We start from the raw sequence: 26,040 nt of genomic DNA, 5'->3' as shown, positions 1-26,040 counted from the left end.
CTGGAGTGCAGTGGCGCAATCTCGGCTCACTGCAAGCTCCGCCTCCCGGGTTCACGCCGTTCTCCTGCCTCAGCCTCTCCGAGTAGCTGGGACTACAGGCGCCCGCCACCATGCCCGGCTAATTTTTTTTTTTGTATTTTTAGTAGAGACGGGGTTTCACCGTGGTCTCGATCTCCTGACCTCGTGATCCGCCCGCCTCGACCTCCCAAAGTGCTGGGATTACAAGCGTGAGCCACCGCGCCTGGCCTTCACTCTACTTTTTAATTGAAAGTATTACTTACATAAAACAACAAAATTAGTAGCAAAAAAGTAAATACATAAAGGAAGAATTAGGGCCCAAGAATTCTGGTTTTTAGTGTGGTCTTTACTTTTTCTATTAACAATGAGCCACTTTTTTATCTAATATTTTATTCCTTTGAACTATTTGGGTTCCTATAAGCTATCTTGATAATCACTTTATGGAGCAAGTATTATTTCAAGGAATGTAAGGATCCTAGACACTTTTAACTTTGAGATAATTACTGATTATTCTGATGCAATTGTAAAAAATAAGAGAGATCCCTGGTATCCTTCTCCCAGCATTCCCTGATGGTAACATCTTGTGTAACTACAGTACAATATTACAGACAAGATACTGACATTGGTACAATGTAGCCACTTTATTCAGATTGCATCAGTTTTACCTGTACTCATTTCTGTGTGTATGGAATTTAGTTCTATGCAGTTTCATCATGTGTATTAATTTGTCTGACAACTACCACAGTCAAGTTACTGAAAGGATTCTCTACTTTTAAAGTGTATGCTTTTGAATCATCAAGGCATTATAATTTTTTTTTTTTTTTTTTTTTGGTCCTCAGTGTATTGGAACAACACAAACTAACAAAAGAACAGTGGGAAGAAAGAATACAGAACTGGCATGAAGAACATAGAGGAATGTTAAGGTAATTGGGTAGCTATTTTCTGTGTTTTCTTTTTTCCTTCAAAGTAGTTTCATGTCGTAACATTTACTATTAGGTTATTTCCAAAAGGTTATTTGGCTTATGTAAAGTACTAATTTTTAATTTCAGGTATTTTGCAACTTTAGTTTGATATGCTCCTACTTAAATATATTACATTTAGTTTTATTTCAACAGGGAGGATTCTATGATGGAATACCTGAAGATTGCACAAGATCTAGAAATGTATGGAGTCAACTATTTTGAAATAAAAAATAAAAAAGGAACTGAATTGTGGCTAGGTGTTGATGCTTTGGGTCTGAATATTTATGAGCATGATGACAAGTAAGTAAATTAGTTGCATAGTGAACTAGTCATTGTTCAGTGGTCTAAATGACTTTAATCTTATGTCCTGTTTTTCAAAGTAGTTTCTTGTCTTAATTACCCTTACTATTTTCAAACTAAAAGATTAATTAATGACACATAGACTTGTAGATATTTTACCTCTATTTTCTTATCACCTTGCAGTTTCAGAGTTTTACTTTTCAGTGTATTTATCAAATGAGATGATTGACTTTTGTTTGAATTGTGCTGCTTTAGCTCTTGTGAGTTATGTCTATTAACTTAATTAAAATTTGCTCCCTCGATAGGTGAGAAATAATTCTTTAAAATGCTATTATGCTTGACAAATAGATTGAAATTGAACATACATAAGAAATCAGGAGCAATGAGAGAATGGATTTAATAAATATGTCTATTATATCTTAGAGGATTTTTTTGAACATTTATATATAGGAATTGTTTTGAATATGTTTGAACATTAATACAGTAGAATATCCCTGTATTACACATATTGAACACTGTAATTATATCTTGAAATTGACCAAATCTTTTTTATTATACATATATAATTCATCAATATTTTACTATATGTATAATATATGTATATTTACATATACATATATATACTATACAAATACATGGGTAAATACTATATAGAGGTGGTATATTATACACATACACATGCAATATAAAATACATCAGACTCTTTTCAGGATTAATGACTACAATTGTCTTAGACTTTAATTTATTTACCATACCACATAAGCATGCAAGTCTATGCCAGTAATTAATGCCTTTTCCTAAGGCATTATTCTTTATTCTAGGTTGGCTCCAGAATTTTAATTTTTATTACTACAGATACCTAATAAAATATTAATTTCAAAGCATATATGATTCCAAACAAGAGCATTTTACTATTTTTACCCTAATATCTTCTCATGTTTTTATTACAAAGCAAGTTAGAATGTTACATCATTCAGAAGAGAAATTTTTGAAAAGCAAAAATGACTTCAAGACTAATTTTTGTAAACTGAATCTTTTTTTTGTTTTGTTTTAGAGAATAGGATCTTGCTATGTTGCCCAGGCTGGTCTCAAACTCCTGGCCTCTAGCAATTCTCGCGCCTCTGCCTTCTCCAGTGCTGAGATTACAGGTGCGAGCCACTGTGCCTGGCTTCTTAATTTTTTTGGTTATTGTTGTTCTGGCACATATTGGAGCAATTTTTTTAAATGTTAAAAAAGTTATTGTATTAGCTTCCAGGCTTACCTCACAAGAATGTTATGAGAATTATATGAGGCAATTGCTTTAGAATTTTTCAAAGTAGCATATAAACGTAACAGTGTTCTCTAAAATACTGTGTTGCATTCCTGCAGTCTCCTCCGTTTTAAGCGTGTTACTTTGACTTATATCAGGGGCCATTAGAGGGCCCTCTAATATGCTTATTGAGTAAAGAATGTTTTATGTAGAAAAGACTCTGCTGTGCTGCAGTACCTACTCTGCTTGAGAACTAAAAGGAATATAAATAGGTAAAAATTCATGCTGTGTTGTCAGAAGCCTGGCTAAAAGATGTCTTCTGGCCAGTATAGGTGTCAAAATCATTTCTCACTCTTAGTTATTAGGACAATAGGACAATAGTGATGCATATGATAGGTAGTTTGAAACAGTAAAATACATGAAAAGGCAGAAACAAAATCACTTATTCCAATATGATTCGCTATATCTTTGTGCGTAGGGTGGTTAAAAAGGAGGCAACTGCTGTATGTAGTCTCGAGTTTGAATTCCATCTCTATTATTTATCCAAATATTTATGTATGTGTTTAAAATTAAGTTGAGATATAATTCATATACCATAAGATTCTTTCAAAATATACTGAAAGTTAAGTATTTTTAGTATATTCATGAATATCCAGACATTTTCAAATTAAACGCAGGAAGGAAGTACTGTTTTTTTATCTGCAGTAACTTGCCCATAATTCACATGAGATGTTATAAAGGCCTTTTTTTTTCTTCCCCCTTCTTACACATATTTAAACTGTAGTTGTAGCTTGAATCCAAACAGAATAAAAACTGAACAGCTAGTTCAAACCCCAGGAGGCTTAGTTCTACACTCGGGTCACCACGTAGTTTTTCTAGGTAATTTTAGGAAAATATACTGCTTTTAAGGTTCATGATACATTTATGAAATCTTTGGACAGTTGTTTTATGTGATTTATCAGTTTTCCCCTTAAAAGATAAGGTCAACTGTAGTTATGAATAAGTTAATACATTTTGAAAATCTGGAACTCTTAAGATTGGTCATTCAGTCAGTTTAGGTCCTAAACAAGAATTTTATTCATTGTTTCCTGCCTTTAATTAAGGAGATGCTCTCATTTTTTAAGGTTAACACCTAAAATTGGTTTTCCCTGGAGTGAAATCAGAAATATTTCATTTAATGACAAAAAATTTGTTATAAAGCCAATCGACAAAAAGGCACCTGTAAGTAATTTCTTTAATATTTTGTGTATTAACTGTTTAATATCTGCTAGTTTCCCATGATATCACTTGAAGAATAACAGTGTTCATTTATTAAATTGCTTCTGAGGACCATTCTCTTTCCATAGGTCAGCTTTCCCAGTGATGAAATAATATATGTTAATAAAAATCCAAAGCTTTAATTTTTTAAAGTAAGATGTAAATATTAGAATTTTATTTTATTTGAGATTCAGTTATAAATAGATAATATTTATTAGGAGGCTAACGAAAATAATCACCATTCCTAAGAAACAATTTTAAAGTGTTTCTTCATTGGTGGCTAGAATGTAGTAGAGGTAGCCCCATTCTAAATTAACTTCATTTATGCAGTTTTGCTTTATAAACTTTGTATTTTTGTAACTTGAAGCCTTGAACTTAAGAAATCTTTTTATTTAAATAGATTTTTAAAGTTCCTCTAATGTCAAGTATACTCTAGTATCCTAACCCTGTTAGTTACTGAAAAGGTAAAAGTAAGGAGAACAGACTGGGTGCGATGGTTCAGGACCATAATCCCAGCACTTTGGGAGGCTGGAGAGGAGCAGATCACCTGAGATGAGGAGTTCATGACCAGCCTGGCCGACGTGGTGAAACCTCATCTCTACTGAAAATACAAATATTAGTCAGACGTGGTGGTGTGTGCCTGTAATCCCAGCTACTAGGGAGGCTGAGGCATGAGAATTTCTTGAACCCTGGAGGCAGAGGTTGGAGTGCACTGAGATGGCACCACTGCACTCCAGCCTGGATGACAGCGAGACTCCGTCTCAAAAAAAAAAAAAAAAAAGAACAATTCTAGGTTAAAAAAAACTCTACAGCCATGAATGAAGAACCAATTTTGACATTAATGGCAAATGGTGTATAAGGAACAGGTGCTTATAGTTACTTTGGAGAACAAAAAGAAATAAATGACATTTAATGTATTGCAAGGATAAGAATATTAGCCTCTTTACAAAACTGGTAGGATATGAAAAGGTGAGGAACCAGTTATGTGAAAGTATGTCATGCTCACTGGGAGTTATGAAATTGTATGATTTCTTATTTCTAAACTATATGTAATATGACATTAAAATTCATACCTCACGTTAAAATTTAGTACAGATTGTTATGAGAGACAGTATCCTTCAGGAAGATTTTAAATTCAGAATACTTTATGTTTAGGATTTTGTTTTTTATGCACCTCGTCTGAGAATCAATAAGCGGATTTTGGCCTTATGTATGGGAAACCATGAACTATACATGCGAAGAAGGAAGCCTGATACTATTGAAGTACAACAGATGAAAGCTCAGGCTAGGGAGGAGAAACATCAGAAGCAGTTGGAAAGGTATGGAGTTTATGACCTTTCACTTTTAATTGATAGGAGTAGGCTATCTAAAATTTAAGACTGCTCAGTTTTTTAAATGTACCTTAAATTTGTATTTATTAATATTTTCATTATATTAAAATCCAAAGACAGTATTATCACTCTGTCCTTTAAAACTAGTATGTATAATTTTCAATTTAGAAATCTTTGACAGATGTCTCGAAGAAAATAGCTTTTTGTGTCTCATTTCTTGCTTTTCACTGATAGACATTGTTTTAGATATAGTAGTTTGAAACTTTCAAAATTGTTTTGCTTGTGACTTATATTTCTTAATTTTTTCAGGGTAAGAATGTGCTGAATATTTAACTTTGAAACAATGTCAGTGACATTGCAGAACACAACTGAAACGTCACTATGCCAAGTAGAGTAACAAACATCAGTACTCCCTGCCAAAGACCCTGATCTTTTTAACTCTGTTTCTCTTAGACTTAAAAAAGAAACTGTTAAATATATTAAATTGATAATTTTTAAAATTGAATGATAGTGAATAAAATTTATATCAACCCTGGAATCAGATTACTGGGTCCAGTGACATTAATTCCCAAATCTGGTTTTAGATTAATTTCAACTTTGTGCTTTACTTGAAAAAATTTAGAGGCCAACTAAAGTTAACCTTTATTGAATAAATCTTTATGGAACAACGTGATAGTCTAAGAAATAGAGTAAGTCCTTAAAAAAAAAATTGAAGAGCCCTAAATATATATATTTTAAATATTGGATATAAGGTACTTTGTATCTAGAAGGAAGCCATCTGCAAGATACCATTTTGCTGCTATAGTTTTAGGTTTCATATTGAATGATTTTTTTTCTTATTCAACAACTGTTCTGTGTAAGAGATTTTATTGATTTTTACCTATTTTGTAATATTAAGTCAAATTATCTTCCTTAGAGAAGTTAACCACATAACAAAAACGTTTTTTATGTGGGTATGAAGCTTGTCAGTAATTACTAATCCCTTCATTAAAGATACTGAGTTGGTGAGCTGAGCATGGTGGCATGTGCCTGTAGTCTCAGCTACTTGGGAGGCTGAGGCAGGAGGATTGCTTGAGCACAGGAGTTTGAAGACAATCGGGGCAACAGGCAACATGCAACATAGTAAAACCCTTTCTCTTAAAAAAAAAAAAAAAAGAGTAATGAGTTGGATTGTTACTTTGATGGGCTCTGTCCTTTTTCATTGTGGTCATGTGCTTTAGCATTACATTGTGGTTCTAATCTTAAATGCTTTTTAACAATACTCTTTATTGGGCTTTATTTTCTATACAGTACATTCTTATCCACATAGCCTTGCATTTGCCTCTGTCAAAGAGAAGACTTCTTTTAGTTTCTGCTTAATTTTTTTAAACCGTCTTAAAGATTTCACTGTCTCTTAAAGGTCTTCTAGCATGAGATAAATGAGGAATTATTTTATATACAGTTCCTGTATCTCATACTCATCACTCTATAGTATGCCTAACTGTTCTGCTCATTCATAATGTTGATATATTATTTACAATCTCAACTTACTATATTTATCTATATATGTCCTTTATTTCATGGCTTATAGAGGAGTACTGTATTGCTTCTAGTACAGGTAGTATGTTTACTTAGTATCATTTGGATTTGCTGTATTTTAGTTACTCTAAGGCTTAGTTAGATGGAAGTGGAAGACTTAAGTTTCTTTTTTGGCACAATAATCCGTAGTTCTCCTGGATAAATGTTAGAGCACTTCATTAGTAAGCATTTATTGACTGCTTTATAATCAGTTGGAATTCAGTAACTTTTATTCAGTTTGAATGCCTAGGAGATACATTATTCTAGTCACCTAGGAATTGGCAGTCTTTCAGAAATGGCATGCTGAGTCATTTATTCCCTGCTTTACAGGTCAGAGACAGAGAAATGGCAGCTGTCTGTGTGGAAACAATTTTGGTTAGGCCCATTGGCAAAGTAGCCAGCAGACATACCTGGGAGAATGCTCAGAGGTATGCTGCCTGTGCTGCTAGACTCTCTTGGGCAAGAACAGTAGTTGGGAGAGAGTAGCAAAGAGACCTCTTTCCCTACAATACTTTGGTATATTTGGCTATATTTACTCCCTATAATTTTTATAACCTTGGGGTTTTTTGGCAATGAAAATGACCTTATACACTATGAGTGGTTATTCCATGTAGTTTTTGAAGCTCTTAAATTATTGGCACCCAAATCGAATTATGACTCATAATTTTTGCACATTTTTGTATGGCTAAAATTGTTTCCACATGTGAAAACTGAAAGCCCCAAGTTTACATTTTAGAGTTACATACCCGTGTACCAATTGTAGGTTAGCTGTGGGAGATTCTGCACCGAGGCTGGCTAGTGTCATACAAAGAACACAGATTTTGGAACTAGATAAATCTGGGCTTGGCTCCTTTTCTAACAGTCAACCAAACAGATAATTTTGAGCCTGTGTTTCCTTGCTCTTACTATGAAAATAATATTCTTACCTTTTTGTAAGAAATCACAACAGTGGTATATAGGCATTTAGCAAAGTACCCGGTACTTAATAAACAATAGCCATTATAATAATTCCTAATATTATTATAAACTAAGTTGGATATGTTTTTAATATTCATGGAAGAAAAATGTAATTGGACCCACCTGATCTTTAAAAAGTAAGATATTCTAAAGTAATTTTTTGCATATTAATACAAGGAATAATAGTTTATTAATGTGATTTATGTCCTTGAAATAGAACAACTGCGTTGAAATGAGTGTTTTCAAACCCAAACTCCAAATAAAAATATCTGCATCTATTGTTACAGTAATCACAAAAGACTTCATGAGGAAAGTGGGACTGAGGCTTGAAGGTTAGAGCAAGAGATAAGTTAAGAAGAAGAAGCCAACATAGATGAATATGTAGAGATAAAAATATGTGTGGTGTGCCTGTGGGCCAGTGAGGTCCTCTAAAATGAACAGCATTTAGGGGAGCAGCAAGATCTGGTTTCATAAAGGAGACAAGACAGGCCTACAAAAACTAGGTATCACTGAGTGATGTAAAGGGCTGAAGGCATTTGTATTATTTGAATGAAGTGTTGGCTGGAGATGGCTATCGTCAGGGTAGGATTCTTGTAAAATGTGAGATATGAGCCTCACAGAGTACAGTAAACTACAACATGTTTTAAATATTATAATCAGGTTAAATATCTGCTGTATACTTATTCCATTTTTCTGTAGGAAGACCATTCCCCACCCCCTCCCAACTTGCATATGGCCAGGTTATCTTGATTCTTTTTTTCTGCTTCCATATCTCCTTCACCTCCATCCTTGAAGAACAAATGAAACATCAATAGGGAAAAGCTAAATAAAACCAGCACATCCATCTGCAGAAAGGGCCATATATGCCAGAGCTGGGTCTGAAAGGCTCTTAGTTGGTGGAATATGATGGTAGCCTTCTGGTTGAGATCTGGTTTGCAGTGTAAGTCCTCGAGAATTGTCTTGGGACCTTGGGAAAGGAGGGAGGGAGGTAGTTGGCTTGGGAACTGTGGCAGAACTGGATGTGATTGCATAGAGGCTGGGGAGTGATTGGGTAGTCTAATCAACATCCTAGGGTGGCAGACAACCTGGCATGGAAAAGAATAGCTTTTGGCCTTACTAGCAATTACTCGAAAAGTACTGTGCTTTTGCTTCTTTTGCTTTCACACAAAGCCTGATGTTTTAGCTATCTAAAGAACACAGAAAGGTCAGCAGCCACTGCAGGGGCCACCAGGCGTTTCTTTTGCTCGGAGAGATTGGGAAACACAAACTTTCCCTTAAACTCACATCTTCTAGAAGTGTGGAAGCTTGTATCTCCTTAAATCTCTCTGCTTTATAAATTGAAATAGGATAAAGAGAAAGAGGTGAATGTCCTGCAGAGTGAGCCCAAGTACTGGGGTTAGGAATTATTATTGGCTCTTCCTCCTTGCTGTTGTGAAAGTACCTCATAGGCATAGAGAACTCCAGAACAGAGATGGAGCTTCCCTTGCATAAGTGACCACCAGGCCCTAGTTTTTTTGTTTTTTATTTGACAGGGTCTTGCTCAGTTGCCTGCCAGGCTGGAGCACAGTGGCATGATCATAGCTCACTGCAGCGTTGACCTGGGCACAAGTGATCCTTGCATCTTAGCCTCCTGAGTAACCAGGACTATTGGTACACACCACCATGCCTGGCTAATTTTTTATTCTTATTTTTAGAAGAGGTGAGGTCTCGCTATGTTGCCCTGGTCTTGGACTCCTAACCTCAGGCAGTCTTCCCGCCTTTGCCTCCCAATGTGGTGGGATCTCAGGCATGAGCCACCATGCCCAGCTTCTCTAGATTATTAAATGGTGGGAGGATTCATTAAACCAGCAGCAAGGTGTGGTGACCCTTTATGTTTTGGCTTGGTGCATGCACTAGGAGGTCACCATCAGTGTTTGACCTCTTGCTGACTTGTGACACCTCTACCTGTTTGTCCCAAAGGTAAGCTCTCTTTTCTGTTTTAGGGGCAAATGGGTATCTAGGAGCTGCGGGAATTTTAAAATTTCGGTTTATAAATGAGGGCGAAATCTTTGATAGCAAAACTTTGCTGGTAAGTTTATCAGAGACTGCAAGTTGAGAAACTACAGGGTTTTGTGCTTGAAATTCAGAATTGACAGCAGGTGGCAGTGCCCTTTTTGTGGAACATTAAAGCATACTCAGATAAATTTCAGAGATGAAATCATAACTGATTTTTTAAGTTATTAGTGATTTGAATATTGATTCAACTTAAGTAAACAATATTGTCTGATAACAGAGTTTCTCCATGTGACTTTTATTCCTCTTTATGTTTTTGCCCCTAACATAGATTCTGACGCATGGTAGGCTCTTGGTAGATGTTTGGTGAATGAATTTGGCAGTATTTAAAAGAAACACTCTCATCAGGCCCATGGCAGATGCAGCTAAATGATCAAGGCATTTTTTCCCACTGAGCTCTGATGATATTTTTTAAGATCATTAGCCACCTACTATCATTCTAATGGAATTGTGAAAGGAGGTGAAATTGATTTGTCATCTTGTATCTAGGCATAAATGGGTACTACCCAAGAAATTAAACTTGGATTAATTCATTTTTAATGATTGAAAATTGTTGCCCTCCCTGTTTTAAGATACATGCCTTTGTTTGCTCCCTTCAGTCCTTTATTATCTCCCCAGTGGAGGTCTTTGGTTAATCTAAAGAAGACATTTTCTTGGGGCATGGCAACTGTGTGGTTAACTCTTTTGGTGCTGACATTTAATTTGTTGTCAGAGTTCTTCCTGTATGCAAATGGTAAATCTGATTTTTCCCCCATTAAAGTGTGCCTTATAAGCATGTTCTGTACACAGGAGTATATATTCAACAGTTATACTTTACTAGCAGTTTTGTAAACTCATCCTTCAAAGATGTTCCTAAATGTCTAAGTTTTTAATATTTTTTAAAAATAGTCTCAGTGGTCTTTATTGTGAACCCACAGTAAGTAATACATTGGAACCTAGCACATGTATGTACATACATGAGCGTATGTATGTCATAGTCCTGTAATTTTAACTACATATGCTATTTTGAACACAAGTGTAATACAGTGAAAACCCTGTTAAAATATTTATGCTGTCGTTTCTTCTTAGTTGATTCAGTTCTTAGGTTTCACATGAATACTATTTCCAATTATTATTATTTTATTTCAATAGTTTTTGGAATATAGGTGGTTTTTGGTTACATGAATGGGTTCTATCATGATGAATTCTGAGATTTTAGTGCACCTGTCACACGAGCTATGTACCCTATACCCAATATGTAGTCTTTTGTCCCTCACCCCATTCCCAACCATTGCCTCTCAAGTCACCAAAGTTGATTATATTACTCTGTCTTTGCGTCCTCATAGCTTAGCTCCCACTTATAAGTGAGAACATATGGCATTTATATGTTCTGAGTTACTTCACTTAGAATCATGGCCTCCAGCTTCATCCAAGTTGCTGCAAAAGACATTATTTTGTTCCTTTTTATGGCAGAGTAGTATTCCATCACATGAATAATGTTTCTGTTTGTTAATTTGTAACAGCAATTGCAATTCCTTTTAAGGGCACAATTAGAGAATGAAAAGAAGAAAAGAGAAATAGCAGAAAAGGAAAAGGAAAGAATAGAACGTGAAAAGGAAGAGCTAATGGAACGTCTAAAACAAATTGAAGAGCAGACAATTAAAGCCCAGAAAGGTAAAAGTTTCTTTTTGAAAATGGATTAAAAATTATTATTGCTCTGTTGTCAGATAGTGATATTTATTTTTTACTACTCTTAAACCTTATTTGTTATATAGGACAATTGTATATTTAATTGCCAAATTAATACTTAGTGGAATCACATCATAAACATGTTTCACTAAGGCACATTCATTTATACAGTGCTGATGTTTCTCTTAAACATGCAGATATTTTTCTTTTTTTAGTTTTTTATTTTAAACATGCAAATTATTTTTCATATGTATTCTTAAATAATTGTAAATGTATATATGGGCTTTATAAACAAAAAACATATATCCAATACATTATGGCATTTAAACAAAAGTGTGCAGTGCTTTATGGCTGTATGAGTAAGGCATTTAAGTAATTTAAAGTAATTTAAGCTATTCTGACTATATGAACTTTTTTGGAACTCAATTCCTAAAAATATTTTACTTTATGCTACTAGAAAATAGACAACACATAGACATGTTATAATGTTTTTTGTTTGTTTTTGGTAATATGTTTGGAAGAACTTACTTCTTAGGCAATATATAACCAAAGTGCTACTGTATATAGAAAGGATACACTAGATTTATAATATGTGGTTTATATTAAGTAACTTTAGGATATACTACTTTCACTCAGCAAATAGTGGAGAAAGCAAGAAAAAAAAAAGTATTGCATGAATAAAATGTTTTTCTCCTCTAAGCAGCAGGCTCTCAGGGGTAACATGAAGTCTACACTCTTTATAAAAGCTCTATTTAATAACCTGCTTTCTTACAATTGGTAAAACAAGCTATTCAGTTCTGTTGGAAATTGCCAACACAGGTTGAATATCCCTTGTTGAAAATGCTTGGAAACAGAAATATTCCGAGTTTGGGATATTTGCATTGTCCTACTGAGCATTTCAAATCTGAAAATCCAAAATTGGAGCTTTTTTTTTTTTTGAGACACAGTCTTACTCTGTCATCCGTGCTGGAGTACAGTGGCATGATCTCAGCTCAAGCTATTCTCCTGCCTGAGCCTCTCAAGTAGCTGGGATTACAGGCGTACTTCACCAGGCCCAGCTAATTTTTGTGTTTTTAGTAGAGAGAGGGTTTTGCCATGTTGGCCAGACTGGTCTTGACCTCCTGACTTCAAGTGATCCACCCTCCTCGGCCTCCTAAAGTGCTGGGATTACAGGCGTGAGCCACCATGCCTGGCCTTGGGCATTTTCTTTGAATGTCATGTTGGTGCTTAAAAAGTTTTGGATTTTGTAGCATTTCAGATTTCATGTTTTTTGGATTAGGGATACTCAGTCTTATTTAAGATATATTTTAATTTCTCACACCAGCCTGCTGTGGTGGAGACGTACTCTTGAGCAATGAGTAGAATAATTGTAAGGGAGAGTAGCTAGAGGGGAAAGCCACAAAGATTGCTGTAAATGCTCAAGCTGATTGATCATTTCAATTCCAAGAGGATTAGAAATAATACTTCTAGGAGAATAAATAGCAATAACCTAGGCTGGGTGCGGTGGCTCATGCCTGTAATCCCAGCACTTTAGGAGGTTGAGGCAGGAGGATTGCTAAAATCCAGGAGTTTAAGGCCAGCTTGGGCAACATAGTGAGATCTTATCTCTCCAAAAAATAAAAGTGAGCTAGGTGTGGTGGCATATGCCTGTCAAATTAGCTACTCAGGAGGCTGAGAGGTGGGAGGATCACTCCAGCCTGAGCAACAGAGTGAGACCCTGTCTCAAAAAAAATGAAATATCTATATATAGAGCACCAGACCTGCATTCAGTTACTGTCCCAGCAAATATCAAAGTGAATTCCATCTTCAAGAAGACAAACCACAGAAAAGAGTTGGTATAATGATTTCATTCATTTTGGATACACCTTGTGTGTACTAGGCACCTTTCTAAAAGTATTGAGATTATAGTACTGGACAAAAACAGTTCCTATTCTCCTGGAGTTTACATTTTATTGGGGGAAGACAAAGCAATATATTAAATAGTACAATTATTTTACGTAGTTTTAAGTGTTACAAGGAAAGGAAACATGATAATGTGATGAAAGCAGTAGTTGTGGGTAGGAGAGGAGTGTCTAATTTAGATATATATTGTTTACAATTTTAAAAAGCTTTACTTCTGTCATTAGCTTAGAATATGACTATAAGCAAGTCATTTTAACATCTTAACTTCCTTAGGATCCTAATTTCTAAAATGGAAATAATCCCTAATTTAGCATTCTGAGATTAAAAAGAAAATTTCTAGTTGGGTTCTTTTGGTGAGACAGATTCTCACTCTGTTGCACAGGCTGGAGTGCAGTGGGTGTGATCAAGGTTTACTGTAGCCTCAAACTCCTGGGCTCAAAGTGATTCTCCCGCATTTGGCCTCCCAAAGTGCTGGGATTATAGGCATGAGCCATTGCACCCAGCCTTATAGTTGTATTTTTTAAAAAACAAAAAATTTGGCCAGGCGTGGTGGCTCATGCCTGTAATCCCAGCACTTTGGGAGGCTGAGGCGGGCAGATCACTTGAAGTCAGGAGTTTAAGACCAGCCTGGCCAACACGGTGGAGTGTAAATCTCTACTAAAATTACAAAATTAGCAGGTGCCTGTAATCCCAGCTACTAGGGAGGCCAAGGCAGGAGAATCACTTGAACCCAGGAGGCAGAGTTGGCAATGAGCCAAGACTGCACTACTGCGCTTCTGCCTGGATGACAGAGCAAGACTGTCTCAAGAAAAAAAAAAAAATCTTTGAAGTACAGGTACAGTAATATACATATTTCTCAAGTATGAGGCTCAATTTTTACAAAGTGAATTTACTCCCGTAAGTGCCCCGAACATGATAGAGAAAATTATGTGCCCTCACACAGTCTCCTTTTCTCTTTTTCTTTTAACTTCAAATGTGATTTCTGTCATTCTGACTTATACCATCATATAGAGATTAGTTTTGTTTGTTGTTTTCTAATAGCTTTGTTGAGATATAGCTTATAATTTACATACCATGTAATTACCCATTTGAAGTATACAGTTTAAGGGTTTTTAGTATATTCACAAAGTTGTACAGCTATCATCATAATCAATTTTAGAACATTTTCATTATCCCAAAAAGAAATCCCATACCCATTAGTGGTCACTCCCATTTCTTCTCAGTACCCCTTCTCTCTGCCGTAGACAACCATGAATCTTTCTCTAACGATTTGTCTGTTGTAGACAATCATATGAATGGAAATCATGCAAAATGTGGCCTTTTGTGACTGGCTTCTTTTTTTAAATATAATATTTTAAAGGTTCGTTTATATTGTGGCATTTATCAGCACTCCACTCTTTTTTTTTTTGAGCCAGCGTCTCACTCTGTTGCCCCAGGTTGGAGTGCAAATGGCATGATCTTGGCTTGCTGCAACCCCCGCCTCCCAGGTTCGGGCAATTCTTCTGTCTCAGCCTCCTGAGTAGCTGGGATTACAGGCATCCACCACCACACCCAGCTAATTTTTATGTTTTTAGTAGAGACGGGGTTTCACCATGTTGGTCAGGCTGGTCTTGAACTCATTTTATGGATATGGTGTATTTTATTTATTTGTTTGAAATCTGATGTTTTTTATTGTTTCCACTATTTAACTAAGGTGACTAATGCTGTTATGAACATTTCTTATGTAGGTTTTTGTTCTTCCTATGTCCTCGTTTCTTTTGGGTGTAACCTAAGGAGTGGAATTGCTGGGTCATGTGGTAACTGTATTTAACTTTTTGAGGAACTGCCACATTGGTTTCTAAAGTGACTGTACCATATTACATTCCCACCAGCAAGTTTGATTTCTCCACATTTCACTAGTACTTGTTAATGTTTGTCTTTTGGATTATAGTCATCTTAATGGGTGTGAAGTGGTATTTTATAGTTTTTATTGCGTATCTCTAATACCTGGTGATGTTGAGTGTCTTTCTTTGTGCTTTTTGGACATGCATATTGCATCTATTCTTTTCTTTTTTTTTTTTTTTTCTTGAGACAAGATCTTGCTCTGTCACGCAGGCTGGAGTGCAGTGGCATGATCCCGGGTCACTGCAGCCTCAGTCTCTGAGCTTCAAGCGATTCTCATACCTCAGCCTCCTGAGTAGCTGGGATTACAGATGTGCAGCACCACGCTCGGCTAATTTTTATATTTTCAGTAGAGACAGGGTTATACACTTGTTGGCCAGGCTGGTCTCCAACTCCTGGCCTCAAGTGATCTGCCTGGCCTCCCAAATTGCTGGATTACAGGCCTGAGCCACTGCGCCCAGCCATGGATCAGTTTTATTCCTGTTACTAGTGATTGAAAGTACATTTGCTCTATGTCCTTACCACTTCTTCCACTAGTTTTTATTGTTAGGGTTTGGTTTTGTTAGCCATTCTGGTGAGTATATAGTGAATATACAGGTTGAGCATCCCTTATCTTAAATACTTGGGGACCAGAGTGTTTTAGATTTCAGGTTTTTGGTTTTTTTCTTTTTTTTTAATTTTGAAGTATTTGCATTATACTTACTGGTTGAGCATCCCTCATTCAAAATTCCAAAATCTGAAATGCTGTCAGTAAGCATTCCCCTTGAGTGTCATGCAAATGCTGAAAAAATTTAGGATTTTGGAGTAATTTGGAGTTCAGATTTTTGGATTAGGATACTCTGTCTGTAGTTTATTTTCTTGATTACCAATGATGATAAATATTTCATGCTTTACAGACCACATGGTCTCTGTCCCAGCTATTCAGCTCTGCTATTGCAGTGTGAAAGCAGCTGTGTAATATAATACCTAAACAAATGAGGGTGGCTATGTTCCAGTAAAACTTAATTTACCAAAACAAAAAACAAAAAAAAAAACCATTGGATTGGGTTTGCTCCATGAGCCATAGTTTGCTAACTCCTGTATTAACTCAGTTAATTGGAGAGGAAACAGCAGAAACCATTTATGGGATATATGACTGTTAAAAACCTTCCTTTTTTAGAAGGGACTGGAGGTAGACCTGATGTTTTCAGAGTTCATTTTAAACATTTTTTAAAACTTAAACTTTTATACAATTCTTAATATATCACAAAATACCTGTTGCCTTGTCTGTCATTTATTACAAAAAGCTGATAAAATGAATATTGGGGAATGTTTCACAATTTAACTTTGTAACCCAGACTTATTTCTCTTTTTTATCTCATAATACAGAAACAATCTTTATTATGAGAGAAAATAAAGCATTGAAGTTTTTGGCTTTTTTTTTTTTTTTTTAAATTTTTTGAGACAAAGTCTTGCTCTTGTCCCCTAGGCTGGAGTGCGATTGTGCAATCTCGGGTCACTGCAACCTCCGCGTCCCGGGTTCAAGCAATTCTCCTGCCTGATTACAGGTGCCTGCCACCACGTCTGGATAATTTGGTATTTTTATTAGAAACGGGGTTTCACCATGTTGGCCAGCCTGATCTTGAACTCCTGACCTCATGTGATCCGCCCGCCTCGGCTTCCCAAAGTGCTGGGATTACAGGCATGAGCCACCGTGCCCGGCCAGTTTTTTGCCTTTTTAAGTAATGTAGTTCACTGATGCAAAATATATTGGGAATGTTGTGCAGCCATCACCACTATCCAGCTACATAATTCTTTTCATCTTGTAAAACTAAACCTCTGCACCCATTAAACAATCCCCATTTCCCCCCTCCCCACAACCCCTGGCAACCACAATTCTACTTTTCGTCTTTGTGATTTTGAGTATTCTACCTGTATAACTGGTATCATACAGTATTTGTCTTTTTGTGACTGGCTTATTTCACTTAACATAACGTCTGCAAGGTTCATCCACGTTGTAGCATATGTCAGAATTTCCTTTAAGGCTGAATGATATTCTATTTGTATACCACATTTTGCTTATCTGTTGATGGGCACTCAGGTTGCTTTTGTGTTTTAGTTATTGTGAATAATGCTGTTATGAACATGGATGTTCAGGTATTGCTTTGAGACCCTACTTTCAATTCTTTAGTGATTTGTTTGCTTGTTTAGATGGAAGATAAAACCATGAGCTTTGTGGGTGTTTTATATATCAGTCAATCAGATGAAAAGAATTAATCATTAAAGTTTGAGGCTGGGTGCAGTAGCTCACACCTGTAATCCCAGCACTTTGGGAGGCCAAGGCGGGTGGGTCACCTGAGGTCGGGAGTTCGAGACCAGCCTGGCAAACATTGTGAAACCCCGTCTCTACTAAAAATACAAAAATTAGCTGGGCATGGTGACACACGTCTGTAATCCCAGCTACTCCGGAGGCTGAGGCAGGAGAATTGCTTGAACCCGGGAGGCAGAGGTTGCAGTGAGCTGAGATCGTGCCAATGCACTCCAGCCTGGGCAATAGAATGAGGCTCCATCTCAAATAAAAAAAGAGAAAGAAAGAAAAGTTTGATAGGCCAGCTTGATTATCTAAATTTTAGAAGGCAGATTCTAAAATGAGTAATCGTAGAATATCGCTATGGTAACATCCAGTGCTGTATACATTTTATCTTTATAGCCAAATAGCCACATAGAATTTTTATATTACTTATTTTTTATTGAGGTAAAATATACACATATAATACAGAATGTACACATCTTTACCTTTTTTTTTTTTTTTTTTTTTTAGAGACAGTCTCACTCTGTCGCCTAGGCTGGAGTGCAGTGGTGTGATCTCGGCTCACTGCAACCTCCGCCTCCTGGGTTTAAGTGATTCTCCTGCTTCAGCCTCCTGAGTAGCTGGGGTTACAGGCGCTCGCCACCACACCCATCTAATTTTTTGTATTTTTAGTAGATACGCGGTTTTGCCATGTTGGCCAGGCTGGTCTTGAACTCCTGACCTGAGGTGATCTGCCCACCTCGGCCTCCCAAAGTGCTAGGAGTACAGGCATGAACCACCGTGCCTGGCCATCTTTACTGTTTTTAAGTATACAGTTCAGTAGTAATAAATAAATTTATATTCTTTTTTTCCTCCCCTCAACTCCCCCCCCCCCCAACTTCCTGGCCTTTGGTAACCACCAGTTCATTTATCTTTATGAGATTTATCTCTGACATATGAGTGAGAACATGCAATAGTTGTCTTTCTGTGCTTGGTTTATTTCACTTAACATAGTGGCTTCCAGTTCCATCCATATTGCTGCAGATGACAGGATTTTATTTATTTTTATGGCTGAATAATATTCCATAGTGTATATATACCACATTTTCTTTATCCATTCATTTATTGATGGGCACTTAGGTTGACTTCATGTTTTGGCCATTGTGAATAGTGCTGCAATAAACATAGGAGTACAGCTATCTCCAATATATTGATTTCCTTTGTTTTGGATATATACACACAGTAGTGATATTGCTGGATACTATGGTAATTCCGTAGTTTCAGTTTTTTGAGGACTCTATATTGTTCTACATAGCGGCCTTACTAATTTGCATTCCCACCAACAGTGTATGAGTGTTCCTTTTCTCTACATCCCCGCCAGCATCTGTTACTGCCTTTTTTTTTTTTTTTTTTTTTTAAACAGAGTCTTCCTCTATCACCCAGGCAACCTCCACCTCCCGGGTTCAAGTGATTCTTAGCCTCTGCCACCCAAGTAACTGGGATTACATGTGCCACCATGCCCAGCTGATTTTTGTAAATCCCAAAGTCCTGAGATTTACAGGCGTCAGCCACCTTTCCCAGCCTTGCCTGTCTTTTTGATACAAGCCATTTTGACTGGGATGAGATGATAGCTCATTGTGGTTTTGATTTATATTTCTGTGATTATAGTGATTAACATTTTTTTCATATAGCTTTTGGCCATTTGTACGTCTTTTGAGAAATGTCAGTTCAGATGTTTTGCCCGTTTGTAAACGAGATTATTTGGTTTTCTGCTATCGAGTTTGAGCTCTTTATATATTCTGGTTATTTGTCTTTTTTTAGATGGACAGTTTGTAGGCACTTTCTTCTGTTCTTTGTTTGTCTCTTCACCTTGTTGGTTGTTTCTTTTGCTGTACAGAGCTTTTTAGCTTGATGTAATAACCCATTATCTCTCTTTGCCTGTGCCTTTGAGGTCTTACACAAAAAATCTTTGCCTAGACCAATGTCCTTGTTTCACTTCTTTGGTTAGATTGATTCCTAGGTGTTTTACTTTTTTTTTTTTTTTTTTGGCTATTGTAAATGGAATTGCTTTCTTGGTTTATTTTTCAGATTGTTTACTGTTGGTATATATAAATGGCTACTGATTTTTCTTTTTAATTTTAGTTTTTAAGAAGAGGTGGTGTCTCACTCTGTTGACCAGACTGGTCTCAAGCTCCTGGTCTCAGGCAGTCTTCCCCCCTTTCCCTGCGAAAGTGTTGGGATTACAGGCGTGAGCCTAACCAAAGCCTAACCAAAGAGTCATTCTTCTACAGCCCTCTCAAAACCTTCCAAGTGTTCTTTTTTGTTTGTTTGTTTGTTTTTTTTGAGACAGAGTCTTGCTCCGTTGCCCAGGCTGGAGTGCAGTGGTGCAATCTTGGCTCACTGCAGCCTCCGCCTCCTGGGTTCAAGTGATTCTTCTGCCTCAGCCTCCCCAAGTAGCTAGGATTACAGGCGCCCACCACCATGCCTGGCTAATTTTTGTATTTTTAATAGAGATGGGATTTCACCAGGTTGACCAGTCTGGTCTCAAACTCCTGACCTCAAATGATCCACCCATCTCAGTCTCCCAAAGTGCTGGGATTACAGGCATGAGCCACAACACCTGGCCTAAAACCTTCCAAGTCTTAACTACAATTACTTAACTAGTTTTGATCAAGACCAACAAAATTAAGAACAGTAAGTAAAAGCTTGTAAGTTACAGTTAGCTTTCAAATTTCATGACATATAGATTTTCTTAGTATACAGTAAGGGAGAATCATTCTTTGTAGGACCTTGTACTGTCTTAGTAGGTGGCATTCTGTTGTCTTCTGTCACAGGGCTTAAATAATTGTCAAAATAATATTTAAAGTTAGTACTGTTAAACTGTCTTAAAAATTTGTTTTCCTTTCCTGTTCAACTCATTGGAATAAGAAAAGAGAGCTGATTTAGTGATCTATACACCTAGGATTAAAATTCATGTTATTTATCTCCCAGTATTACTTATCTTCATGCTGTAGGAATGAATATATACCAATAACTCACATTTTTCAATAATTCATATAATTCACATCAAAATTCCTATTTTGGGGTCAGTAAATACTGTTTTCAATCTTAATTTCTTGGATTTACTTATTAGTTTAGATAAGTAAAAGCTTAATGGAAGTTTTAAAATGTATTATAGATTTCTGAAACATGGCAATTTGTTTACTGAGGTCAAAACTTTAGATGGAGAGATTATTTTTTAAAAATAGAATAGTTACGTGCTTGTAGCCTTTTTACATAACTTGAATTGCAAAAGATTTTCGTTTCTCTTTAAAAATTATTAGGCTTTTGCCAAGTTGGAAACGAGGTATAGCGCCTGTAGTCCTAGCTACTTGGGAGGCTGAGGCAGGAGGATTGCTTGAGCCCATGAGTTCGAGGCTGCAGTGGGCTATGATCGTGCCACTGCACTCCAGCCTGGGCAACAGAGCAAGACCCTGTCTCAAGAAAACAAAGAGGTATATATGTATTTACATGTGTGCTAATTTTTAGAAATTGAACAGATTTGATTTCTTGCTACTATTTTAGCTTCTTTTGATAATGAGAATGATTGGAATTAATCACTGTTGGGGGGAATACACATATTTCACAGAACTAGAAGAACAGACTCGAAAAGCTCTAGAACTGGATCAAGAACGAAAACGAGCAAAAGAAGAAGCAGAACGGCTTGAAAAGGAGCGTCGAGCTGCTGAAGAGGCGAAGTCTGCCATAGCAAAACAAGCTGCCGACCAGATGAAGAATCAGGAGCAGCTAGTAAGGAACTGTCTTCTTAGAGAAAAAAATTTAAATAAAAGCGTAGAGTGAACCTTCTAAAAAGAAAAAACAAAAAGCAACCATTTTGTGCTTTCCGGAGAGCAAGCCAAAGATAACATGTAACTTAATAACAAAGTGTGGACAAAAACCTAAAAAATTTATTTCTGCCTAAACAAAAACCTAAAAATACAAAAGAATAAGATATTTTTCTATAGATGATTTGTAAATGGAGTGTACTTCAGCAAAAGGTTCTGATTCACTTTGACGTTGGACAGGTTCCGCAATAAGTCAGTTGGCGTCTTTTGCTTTAGATAAATTAATATGTTATAGTTCCTATGAGATAACTACAGGCCATAGTTGGTTGGGTTTTTTTTTTTATTTAGTGGACTTGCAAATAATTAGGTGTAAGCATGTCACTTAAAAGATCCTGGATTTAAATATTCGTTCACACATGTACTTGCTATGTATGTGTCCTTGGGTCTTTCTGAGCCTCAGTTCCCTCCTTTTGAAAAGAGGAATGATGGCCGGGCACAGTGGCTCACGCCTGTAATCCCAGCATTTTGGGAGGCCGAGGCAGGTGGATCACCTGAGGTCAGGAGTTCAAGACCACCCTGACCAACATGGTGAAACCGTGTCTACTAAAAATACAAAATTAGCCAGGCACAGTGGTGCACGCCTGTAATCCCAGCTACTTGGAGGCTGAGGCAGGAGTATTGCTTGAACCTGGCAGGCGGAGGTTGCATTGAGCTGAGATCGTGCCACTGGGCTCCAGTCTGGGCAACAGAGCGAGACTGTCTGAAAAAAAGAAGGAGGAATGATACTACCTGTTAATGATACTACCTGTTAGGATTATTGGGGTATTAGATGATTTGACAAAGTGCCATTTAAAGTATATAGCATTAGATAAATATTTTCTCTTTTGTGGACTTTAACAGATAGTTTATTGATGGAAATTTTTTTAAAAAGCTTTTAAGTTACACATTTTAAGTTCCTGCTACTGAAAGCAGGATTAACTAGTCTGTAGAATAATAGTAATCTTTTAATTTTGTCTCCTTAGCTCATTACGTAAAGGACTTACTGTAAATAAGCTATTTAAGATCTTAAGAAATACTGTATTTTTTTAAATGGAAGGCTAAGAAAAACATAAACAGCCTAAGCATGTGCATTAAAGCTTTGTTGACTTATAAGATTATTCAAAATATGTTATTTTAATCTTGGAATTATATTGTTTACTTTAGGCAGCAGAACTTGCTGAATTCACTGCCAAGATTGCACTTCTAGAAGAAGCCAAGAAGAAAAAGGAAGAGGAAGCTACTGAGTGGCAACACAAAGTAATCATTTATTCATTTACTAGCTTTTATTGAATAGCTTTTGTACCCAGGATTATGCTGACTTTGTAGAGATAAGTATAAGATACTGTCATAATTTAGAGTAGGAAAGATACTTGTGTTATGTGTATTGTAAATATTTATCTATGGATATAAACCAAGTACTTTGGGAACACAGAAGAGTTGATTAATTTCTGTGGGGACCAGGGAGTTGTCAGGAGACCCATATACGTTTAAGCTGGGTCTTGAATAATGAATTAAATTTTGGGGGTACGAAAGATTGGGATGTAAGATTGGGAATAGTTAGAGACTGAAGAAGTGGTCATTCTAGACAGAGGGACCTGAATGAGTATAGGAAGTATGAATGTATGTAATAGATTTGAGGATAACCAATAAGCAGCCGAGGCTTAGTGTTGTTCAGAAATGTTGGGAGATGTGGCCCTCAAGTTTGATAATAGGGAATTGTGAAAGGCTTTAAATAAATGCTCTGCTACAGCAAGGCAGTGGGAGTATCGATTGACTTGGGGCTTAGAAGATTTCAAAACAGGATTGTAACATGATCAGATACGATTTTATAAAAACCATGTGGTGATCAGTGTGAAGAAAGGATTGGCATAGTGGATACTTAAGAGATAAAGACCCAAACTGAGGATGTGGAAATGAGAATAAAGAGGAATGGGAAGAGATAAGAGACATTTTATGGTAGACACAAAAAGGCATGGGAACCAGTGATTGGATATGAAGTTGAATTATTTTTATTTTTTTAGAGACATGGTCTTACTCTGTGTCCCAGGCTGGAGTGCAGTGGCACAATCATAATTCATTGCAGCCTTGAACTCCTGGGCTCAAGGGATCCTCCCACCTCAGCCTCTGCAGTAGCTGAGACTACAGGCATGCACCATCATTTTTATTTTTGTTGAGAATGGAGGTCTTGCTGTGTAACCCAGGTTGGTCTCGAACTGCTGGCCTCAAGCAGCCCTCCCATCTCAGCCCCCAAAGTGCTGGGATTTTAGGTGTAAGCCACTGTGCGCGGCTGATACCGAAGTTTCTAATATGAGTCCTAAGTAGCTGAAACCACTGTTGTCTAAAGTAGCACACAATTGTAAAATCAGGGTTTGGTTGAAGCGTGGGGGAATATAAGATAATGAGAGTTTAATTCAAACAACATTAACTCTTAAATGAAAAGATAATTTTTTTACCCCCAAAGATGATATTTAGTTTTAGAAGATGATTTTTCTACAATAAAATGTACTTATACAGAAAACAGTTTTCTTTCACTCTTAAGTAAATCTTTGTAGCAGTTTAAATTTCATTGGCTAATTTTAGATGTATTGAAAATTAGTTGTATATAAATAAAACTACAAAAGGAATGCCACTGTTAATTTCCCAGTTACTCTACTTTGTTATTAGAATTTTTTAGATCCCTTTTAGGGATGATTTGTGAAATTTAGAGACACAAACTTTAAAAAATTAGCATATTACAAATATCAAGTCTGTGAATTACAGAAAATTAGAAAATGTACACAAAAGACAATTGTATTCCCATAAACTAGGGGCAATACTGCAAAACCTTAGTACATATCCTTCCAGGATACTTCCTGTTTATATATTCAACATGAAATCTTACGGTATGTACTATTTCATTTTGGTCAATTTTCGTCTCAGAATATTAGACTATATTAAGAATTTCCCAAAAAGTCTCATAGCTAATTTGCCAGACAAGTGTTCAGAGGACTTTACATTGTCTCTATTTGCTGTAAGTCTCTTTTAATGGAGGGCAGTTTCTCTTTTTATTATTTTGATTTATTGAAGGGACCTACAGAATGTCTCACCTCCTATGTTTGTTTAGTTACTTCCTTGTGCCATCGACCTTATCCTTTAACTCCAGTATTTCCTTTGAACCAGAAGTTAGATCTAGAACCTGGGGAATTCAAATTAAATGTTTTTGACTACAGTGCATCAGAGGTGAGACTTCCATATAATTGAACATCTAAACTGGAGTACTTTTGAGGAAAAGGGGATATTGTTCATAATTACACCAGGACAACAGTGTAACAGGACTTTTCCAGGTAAACCAAGATAATATGATCACCCAAATAATTGGTGATGTTAGATATTTCTTCTGTATCATATCAGAAGACACTTAATATCTTGTTAACTCACCATTAGTATTTTTTAGTGATCGTTGGATTTGAGTAACGACAGTCTCATTCCTCCATTATTTGGTTACATTTTCCCCTTGTGGCTGAAATAAAATCTATTGGGTGTGAGATTCTTAGGCACTATATGAATATCCATTTCTTGTCAACTATTTGTACGTTTTAGCAAACAATTGATAATCCTTGCCAGAATTAATAGTTCTTTTTTTGCATGTGTGCTTGTTTTTCTTTTAACCTGTCACTGACTTGAAGCTCACAGTTAGTAATTCTAACAGGGTTTGCATAATAATGTTTTTGATTTTCTCTTTTACCTGTTGGCATTCTTTTATGAAAAATAGAAGTTTCATAAATAGGGCTTATTTTCATTACCTTGAAATACAGTTTCTGTTAAAAAGGGAGTATAACTTGATTGTTTTGATTATTAATTTTTGAAGTAAGTTGCTCATAAATGTATTTTTAATGGTCAGGCTTTTGCAGCCCAGGAAGACTTGGAAAAGACCAAAGAAGAGTTAAAAACTGTGATGTCTGCCCCTGCTCCACCTCCGCCACCACCAGTCATTCCTCCAACAGAAAACGAACATGATGAACACGATGAGAATAATGCTGAAGCTAGTGCTGAATTATCAAATGAAGGGGTAATGAACCATAGAAGTGAGGAAGAACGTGTAACCGAAACACAGAAAAATGAGCGTGTTAAGAAGCAACTTCAGGTATTTAAAATTTGCAGTTGTAAGCGCATTTGAAATATAATTTGCATTTTCCCCATCTTAGACAAACTTAGTTAAAAAGAATATAGAAGTTTTAATACTGGCTGCCCTTGTGATTGGTTTGTGGGTGTTTGGCCTATAGTCATGTTATTTCATTTCTTCTGTTGTGTGAACCCATTAGCAAATACCTGTTAGCTTTGTATAATCAGACCTTAACTAGTGAGTTATTTAATTACAGCTTGACCCATTTTAAAAGGTAGAAAGTATTCTAATGTCATGTTGAAAAACATGTGAATTTAGTTTTTGATGAATAATATGTCCATTGAGGGCCAGGTGCAGTGGCTCACACCTGTAATCCCAGCACTCTGGGAGCCTGAGGCAGGTGGATTGCTTGAGGCCAGGAGTTCAAGACCAGCGTGGCCAACATGGTGAAACTCTGCCTCTACCAAAAATACAAAAATTAGCTGGGTATGGTGGTATGAGCCTATAATCTCAGTTACTTGGGAGGCTGAGGTGTTGCTGGAACCTGGGAGGTGGAGGTTGCAGTGAGCCGAGATCATGCCACTGCATTCCAGTCTGGACAGTAGTTAAGTGACTCTGTCTCAAAAAAATAAAATAAAATAAAATGTACATTGGAAAGAATGATAGTTAATA

At 36.4% G+C, this 26,040-nt stretch overlaps 1 protein-coding gene across 7 annotated transcripts in view; it reads left to right on the top strand.

Moving 5' to 3' along the window:
- The window catches only part of RDX (radixin), a 110,782-nt gene that overhangs the window by 43,808 nt on the left and 40,934 nt on the right, over nucleotides 1-26,040 (top strand). For all 7 annotated transcript variants that reach the window (XM_032167326.2, XM_032167325.2, XM_058446903.1 and 4 more), the window contains 8 exons: nucleotides 858-941; nucleotides 1,134-1,280; nucleotides 3,654-3,750; nucleotides 4,942-5,105; nucleotides 11,206-11,336; nucleotides 21,032-21,192; nucleotides 22,431-22,523; nucleotides 25,147-25,389. In XM_032167326.2, coding sequence (XP_032023217.1) covers nucleotides 858-941; nucleotides 1,134-1,280; nucleotides 3,654-3,750; nucleotides 4,942-5,105; nucleotides 11,206-11,336; nucleotides 21,032-21,192; nucleotides 22,431-22,523; nucleotides 25,147-25,389 — 1,120 coding nt within the window. The remainder of the gene's footprint in view (nucleotides 1-857; nucleotides 942-1,133; nucleotides 1,281-3,653; nucleotides 3,751-4,941; nucleotides 5,106-11,205; nucleotides 11,337-21,031; nucleotides 21,193-22,430; nucleotides 22,524-25,146; nucleotides 25,390-26,040) is intronic.

This window comes from Hylobates moloch, unplaced genomic scaffold, assembly GCF_009828535.3.
Source record: "Hylobates moloch isolate HMO894 unplaced genomic scaffold, HMol_V3 SCAFFOLD_11, whole genome shotgun sequence".
In the NCBI taxonomy this organism is placed as follows: domain Eukaryota; kingdom Metazoa; phylum Chordata; class Mammalia; order Primates; family Hylobatidae; genus Hylobates; species Hylobates moloch.
Note: the sequence above shows the minus strand (reverse complement) of the source record. Positions and strands in the feature narration are given on the sequence as shown.